This window comes from Scophthalmus maximus, chromosome 17, assembly GCF_022379125.1.
Source record: "Scophthalmus maximus strain ysfricsl-2021 chromosome 17, ASM2237912v1, whole genome shotgun sequence".
Classification (NCBI taxonomy): Eukaryota; Metazoa; Chordata; class Actinopteri; order Pleuronectiformes; family Scophthalmidae; genus Scophthalmus; species Scophthalmus maximus.
The window spans coordinates 5728004-5735370 of NC_061531.1; the positions used below are offsets into that span (position 1 = coordinate 5728004).

The 7367-nt window shown below is 42.6% G+C and overlaps 1 protein-coding gene and 1 non-coding gene across 2 annotated transcripts; one reads left to right on the top strand and one right to left on the bottom strand.

Moving 5' to 3' along the window:
• The first annotated feature begins 1444 nt into the window (after positions 1-1444).
• On the top strand, positions 1445-4710 carry LOC118288578 (polyubiquitin-like). The gene is made up of 3 exons (XM_035614842.2): positions 1445-2602; positions 3223-3359; positions 3546-4710. The coding sequence occupies exon 3, from the start codon at positions 3553-3555 to the stop codon at positions 4012-4014; it is 462 nt and encodes a 153-aa protein (XP_035470735.1). The 5' UTR covers positions 1445-2602; positions 3223-3359; positions 3546-3552; the 3' UTR covers positions 4015-4710.
• Positions 4711-6890: 2180 nt separating this feature from the next.
• On the bottom strand, positions 6891-6972 carry trnas-aga. Its single transcript has one exon. It is a non-coding gene; the product is annotated as a tRNA-Ser (tRNA).
• Between the last annotated feature and the right edge of the window lie 395 nt (positions 6973-7367).

Genomic DNA, 7367 nt, shown 5'->3' on the forward strand with positions numbered 1-7367 from the left:
CTCATTAGCTGCGTTCAGCTACTCCCCGAGGGGCTGTATGTGAGAACGCAAATGTGCTCTGGGCATTTTCCAGAACTTTACTGCCAGCCCTCTTGTCAAATTTCTGGAAAATGTCCGATTGAGCCCAGGTTAGAATTCGTCAGGAAAATCTCTGGATAGTTCACAGCGAGCGAGGTGGTGTGTGTGCTCACGACTTGTAAATGAAATTGTCCTCTCCTGCCCCCTGCATACTTCCGGTAATGTTTCTGCTGGCGCGAAGCCGTCCGAGTTGTGCAGTAGAAGCCATCAGTTTCTCCCCCAGAGGGAGCTGTGCGGAGCTGTGCTAAACTAAAGAAAGTAGCAGCAGTACTACAGAGTTCCAACACTTCACATCGTGTAGACAAATTTGTATTTCATAGCCAACGTGTTTGTGTTCGAGGGGTTTACAGGTAAAGGAATAGTTTGACATTTTTGTAATCGAACTGGCTTGATGCCAGTCTGACATCTGTATGACAAGCATATATAGCTGGAGCCAGAAGCTGCCCATCTCAGCATAGCAGTCTGTAGCACAATCCCCTTGTAGTCTCAAATTGTTCTAGGTAAACCTTTTTGGTATCCAATTTGAAAATAGTTTAGTTGAAACAAACAGACAGGTTTATGTAGAAAAACCAATTAACTTAAACTGCAGCTTCATCACCCATTGCCTGAAGGTGGCATGAAAGATCATTAAAAGGGACAGATTGTGTTATTTCTTCTTTTATTTTCAGATGTTATGTGGTCCTGATTTGACATAAGTGTTGACCTTTTTTCAAAACGTTTGATCAATTCATGTACAGAACCGTCGCAGCTCCAGGGCGACCGGGGGTTTCCACAACAGTGTTCACGCCAGTGCATTATGATAATCCGCTTGCAGACTTCCAACTTGGCCGTGTTGAGTCATCCATCTCAGTAGAATATCGAACGAGCTTCAAATTTGGGCAGAATTGGCCTTGCTTGTTCATACAGTTGAAAGCACATGTGTTTTTTTTCCTCTGTGCATGGTGATTCTGTTTTTGTGGGAATCTCAAAAAAAAAAAATCAGGATTTGAGAGAGAAATAAATCAGGTTGGAAAAAAAAAATGTGCATTGCAGAGGTTTTGATGTGTTTAAAACATGTGTAGTATTCTTATTGGACCCGTGATAAATGGGTTAAAAACATGCAACAACGCCCAAATGGTCATTAAAGGATCCTTTTTATTGATCGTATTGGGCCTTTTTTGTGTTGTATTAAAGCATAATGGCTTTGATCTAAAAAAGGTAGCGCGTTATGAAAATAGAAGCCTTATGCCTGTGAGAGGGAATTCCTCCAGACAGCAGAGAATTGGCATGAGGCAGTGAGTGGTTTCTAGCTGAATGTCATCTCAGTGCACCAGGCCACACTTCTCGAGGTGCGGAGGATGTTCATGTGTCAGTTGATCACAAGAAAGCGGCGGAGGGGGGAGGCCGATGATGTCATCCCCTCGAAGAGAAGCCCACGGAGAGATCGTTAACGTCACGTTAGTCACGGTCTGCTACGCCGTCTGCTCCACATTCACTGACTTCCTCCAGCTTCCTCTTCACTTTTTCTCGCCGGCTGCCTCGGCAGCGTTGCTCTCCTCTCTCATCTGGACTGTACTCCAGTCGGGATGGAGGTCGGCCTGCTCCAGTGCGTCTACTCATCTCCATCACAGTTCACAGTGATGTAACCCAGAGACAGTTGCACGGTGGCCTCCAACCAACACTGGTGGCACAGGCCGTGATTTGAGTCAAAGTCTATATATGGGTTTATCTGATACACTATGTACATGAAATTATAATTCAAATAATTGTGGGAGCCTCTTTGAAAGTAGAAGCACAAATTCTGCCCCGGGGTTAGTTTTTTTTGCCCTCTTAAGCTTGACTAGGCTGTTTGCCATATGGTGCTGCGGCAGCAGGCGACAGCAGTCGTGCCAGCATTAAAAGCCCACAGCTCTCCACCGTGTTTGGACATTTTAAGATGATTTGAGGATTTGCAAGTGAGGAGGACATTTCGTGCGGCGAGTGAGCCGAGAAGATTAATGTTAGCGTATGAACTCGTGACCTGTTTGCGCTCGTCTTCCTCCGGCATCGTGATGATGGTCACCTACGTTTCCAGTTCAGTCTAGACACACACACGCACACACACGGATTTACATGGTTTCACAGACAGATATCATTTGTGTCTTCAGTGACCACTTGTGATCAGATCTCACTTTCCCGCTCTGTATGCACATACACAAAGGGAGCGGAGCCGGGAGGGGTTGAGCGAGTCAAGGTGTTGCCCACAGCTCTATGAAATAAGATTTTTTCTTAAAAATAAATGTGTGTCAGTTAATTTTGATATTGTGGCCACAAATCAAATCGATGAGAGTGAAACTGTCAGGGGTTGGTGTCACGAGTGGGTCGAGATGGTGCAGACACAGGCGGGGATATGGAGGACAAAGGAACAGGTTTATTGTTACTGATATTCCTGAGCAGAGGCAGGCAGGTGGATACTGGCATGAGACGAAGGCCGTTCAGGATACTCAGGAAACATGGCGTGGAAAAGCAAGGCTTCACTGGAGACGCACAGGAGAAATCCCAGCAGGTGAGTGCTGGCATGGAGGTAGCGAGAACACAGGATCCAAATTCTGGGTCTGCACACGGGAAAAGGATCGGGATTTGCAGGAATCTCACGATGCACAAGAACTAGGACGCAGAGCTTGGCGGGCCGACACTAACTACTGTGAATACTGGTCGAACAATCTGGAGACGTATGCATCGAAGGTCATGCCAGCCATGAGCGGTTGCTGATTGAGAGAACGCACATGCACACGCACAGTCACACAGTCACACAGTCACACAGTCACACAGCCATATGCTCACAGTCGAGCCGCGACAGAAACACTGAGAAGTGTAAAAATCACAGAATCACATTGGATTTCTGTTGAGTTGTCATGCACAATTAGGCAAAAATAATAAACATTTTCAAAACAAGAGGGACTCCACATGTTGGTGCTTGGGCCCTAATAATAAAGTTGTAGAATAACATAACATAATAAATAGTGTAGTTGTAAATAGTGTAAATAGTGTAGTTAAAAATAGAAGCAAATGTCAAATCAAAATATTCCATCGTGATGCAAATGTGATGTCATCCCTGTCGATGCAGTGATCACAGGATCAAAGGCCCACACGCTCCTGTGATCTGTGATCTCATCCATATAAAAGGTAGTGAATCCTCCCAGAATCCCATTTGGACTACGGCAGACGCAGAGGCCAGAAACCCGGACTGAGACCACCACCCGGAAAGACGTGCACAATTTCTGAGGTGTGTCCGAGGCCGACAACATTGTGCCGACAGCACGGTACGTTGTTTCACCGCCTGCACGTGCGTATGGTCACGTTTCCTGGAATTCTGCTATGTCCACCACATTTCATTACACAAACTGGATTGTATTCAAATAAGTTTTTGTCCCCTTTCAGTCTATGAGCTTCCGCACAACTGAAAGTTATACTAAGGTTATTTTCTTTGGAATATCTTCTTTCAACAGTGTCAAGATGCAGATCTTTGTGAAGTCCCTGACTGGCAAGACCATCACCCTGGAAGTCGAGGCCAGTGACACCATTAAGAATGTGAGAGCCAAAATCCAGGATAAGGAAGCCATCCCTCCAGACCAGCAAAGGCTGATCTTTGCTGGTAAGCAACTGGTAGAGGGCCGCACCCTCTACGACTACAACATCCAGAAAAAGTCCACCCTCCATCTTGTGCTCCGCCTGAGGGGTGGTATGCAGATCTTTGTTAAGACCCTGACTGGCAAGACAATCACACTGGAAGTAGAGCCCAGCGACACCATTGAGAACGTTAAAGCTAAGATCCAGGATAAAGAAACCACCCCTCCACACCAGCAGAGGTTGATTTTCGCCGGCAAGCAGCTGAAAGACGGCCGAATCCTCTCCGACTACAACATCCAGAAGGAGTCCGTCCTCCATCTTGTGCTCCGCCTGAGGGGAGGGAACTAAGCAGCTCCTTGCAAACTGACAACTTGTTGGTGTGTTGAAATAACAGCTCATCCAGTTGTCAGAAATTGACTTTGCATTTTGCTCACGTTTGCTGACTTTGATTTTGCTAAATACTGGGTGCATGTTTGAAATTTAAAGTGGTCCAAAATTTGGTAGATCTTTTGAAACCTAGCATTTGTCTGTTTTTTATGACCTTGAAAGGGGATCGTCGAACCAAAGTAATGTTTTGCATTTTTGATTGGAATGTGTATGAATATGTATGTGGAAACTGTATCTATATTAGTGATCTTTGTTTTGTTTTGTTTATTTGTGTGATGTTCAATGTTGAATTCCAAAAAGTTGTATATTCAAAGAGTAAGTTATTTTGTTGTTCTGCTCATTAGACTAGCAAACGTTTAATCTTTCCCAATAAGGACTTATGTTTTCTACTGTATATGATTTTTTTCAATGTTGTGTAATTTTGGTATTTAGCCACGAGATGTCACCAGAGACTAACTTGACTATTAATGCAACATACTGGCTTGATGACTGTATTTAACTATACTACTGCAGCAGTACGGTATGGTATTTATATTTTCTAGTTGAGGGATCTATGCAAGTGATGGAACAATTAGTCAAGTGAATGTAGCAGCAATGCCACACTGTTAAACATCTGTGATGAATATGACTTATTAAAGATAACCCCAGTGAGTGTTACATTATTATCTTATTAGATCATTATTTATTGATTACAAATATATAAGCAGTACGTTGTAGTTTGTCAAGGTGAAGCTAATTCAAAGTTTTTATAGACTCAGGTCGTTCAAACTACAACAATTCATTGTGATATATAAACTTGTGTTTTATTTGTGTAATCTTAATTTCCTGAGTAAAAAGTACATTAAGTAAAATGTAGTGGAACAGAAGTATAAAGTGGCCTGAAATGTAAATAGGGATGGACTGTACTTGACTGATGTACTTATTTACTTTGCACAACTAAATAATTGTTGAGGTGTGAACCTGCTGTACTGCAAACACCGCTGAAAACATGTTTTTGTACTATAAAGGAAAACGATAGATACTTATCTCTAGTCCAAGCAACAATTCAGAATACAAAGATGTTGTTTTCTATCATACAAAGCTATGAACCTTTACTTTAGTCATCAGTGCCAATATTGAATATTGTTACCAATTATATACAATAAATATATATGTATAATTTTTTAATTTTTTAATTCTGTAACATTTGCGTCGTTTGAGCTCCACAGACTGACGTCCTCTCACTGTTCCAGAGACCAGGTGGAAAACTAAAGGGGACAGAGCCTTTGCACTCAGGGCCCCAGACAACCTGCCTGAGGTAATGAGACCGTCAGTGTCAGGGTCATCTTCTAAGGTTCTTGTGAAAGGGTGATAAAGACACAAGGGCCCTGTTCAGACATGGTCTTAACATCCGTCCAGGGAGATCGGATGACAAGTGCACAGGTCTAAGTTCGTCAGTTTTAGAATGTGCCTCCAATATTTGAGGTAAAACGAAATATGACGTTTGGATCTGGTTTGGTGTTCAAAGGTCACATGGCACTAATATTTGCAGAAAGCAGGCTGTAGGATGTTGGCAATCGAATGAAGAATTAAGATCTTGTTTTTTTTTCTGTTTGTCAAGATGTATTACCTCTGACTCCAACTGAGGAGGAAAACAACAATAGGTCGTTGTCTTGTCCTTATCATGGTTAATACTGAGTGGGCCTGCAGGAACAGTACGAGGAGGCAGTGGACCAAAGCCTCTGTATGAAATGGCTGTTCCAAAGTTGGTCAAATGACCGCAAAGAATACAAAAATACACAAAGAGGGGCAATAAAGAGACTGCAAACAAATGAAAAAAATGAGTACAAAGAGACAGAAAACTGCAACCAAGAGATACAAAACAACTACAAAGATGATCAAAACGACAAGATGTGCTGCAATGACAGGACAGCAGGAAGACAAAATCTACAGCAAAGAGATGGAAGGTTGAGACTTTCCCCTCGACTGTCCCGCTGGCAGGCCCATACAGTCGATGGGATGAGCACAAACGCATTAGGAGGCGATCTGGAATTCACAGGTTGCATTCAAGGCCTAAGAATCTCTCAAGTCCATCTGTGAGTCAGTTTAACTGATATTTAACCGCTCCTCTTGTAAATGCCCTGTGTATTTCAAACTCTTTCTACCCCATGCCAGCCAGATGTCAAAACAACCATTTAAATTAAGACAAGGCAAAACTTTGGAGGAGGATTCGTCCCAGTTAACTCATTTCACTACATCTAGCCAAATAAATGTCTTATAATAGATGCGTTAGTATCATCCATCCATGCCCTTGGACCGAGACTGATGTAGTCTCTCCAGTCATTTCTGTTTTTTTACTCCCACCTACTGGCTGATCGATTCTGATTTATCATTGTTTCAAGAATTTTCTATTATAAAACAATCCGTTCAAGAGGGACAATATGTCAAATAAAGTACTACCAATTATATATAGTTTATTTTGCAGCAAGAAGGCGGCAGTATAAGTATTCGACTTCTGCATGTCTGTAGTTTTCGTAGGGTTGAATGGTTGATAGTCGAACCAGTTCGTGACAAAGAACATATTAAAGTCTTTGTCTCCAATGATGGTTGAACATTAATGAGATGAATCTATCGAAATGAAGCCCCAGCAGTCCTGGTAATGTCACAACAGGGGGCGCTGTTTCATTATTTTTAAACCACCAGAGTGGCGGCTCCTCCAGCCACCGGACTGCGTCAGTCGCTGTCGGTGATGTTTTGTGAACGTGAATGCGACGGTTCATCGCCGTGACAAGATTTTTCCGACACAGCGATTTAAAAACATGATTTCTCTTTTAAAATTAAACCAAAAAAGTAAAATTCGTTGTCGGCAGGATTCGAACCTGCGCGGGAAGATCCCAATGGATTTCTAGTCCATCGCCTTAACCACTCGGCCACGACAACTTCTGCTCCCATTGTAGAAACATCATTACTTATTCTCAGACCGAATGCTATAAAAATATTTGTATGCTAAACAATTCTTTTAAAACAAAACCACGTCGTTGGCATCCAACTTGAATTAACACACACACACACACACATTGCAGTGGCGAGTGTTTGTTCGATTTTGATTCTGTTGCTGTTGGACCTGTATCTGAAAACTGCACCTAGTTCGCAGAATAATAATTACAAAGTACGCACAGCAATTCGATAAACATGCGATACAGCATGATTACTAGTTATAGATGAGCTATGCCGTAACAATTGATTGACGGTCATCTCCATTTATGATGCCTGCTTTACTTTTGACTAGTGCACAATATAAGGGTGTCGAATGATCCAGTCTCACAGAATTATGA

What these genes read in the sequence shown, in the direction of transcription:
- LOC118288578 (XM_035614842.2), top strand. Translation starts at nt 3,553, where the DNA reads ATGCAGATCTTTGTGAAGTCCCTGACTGGCAAGACCATCACCCTGGAA.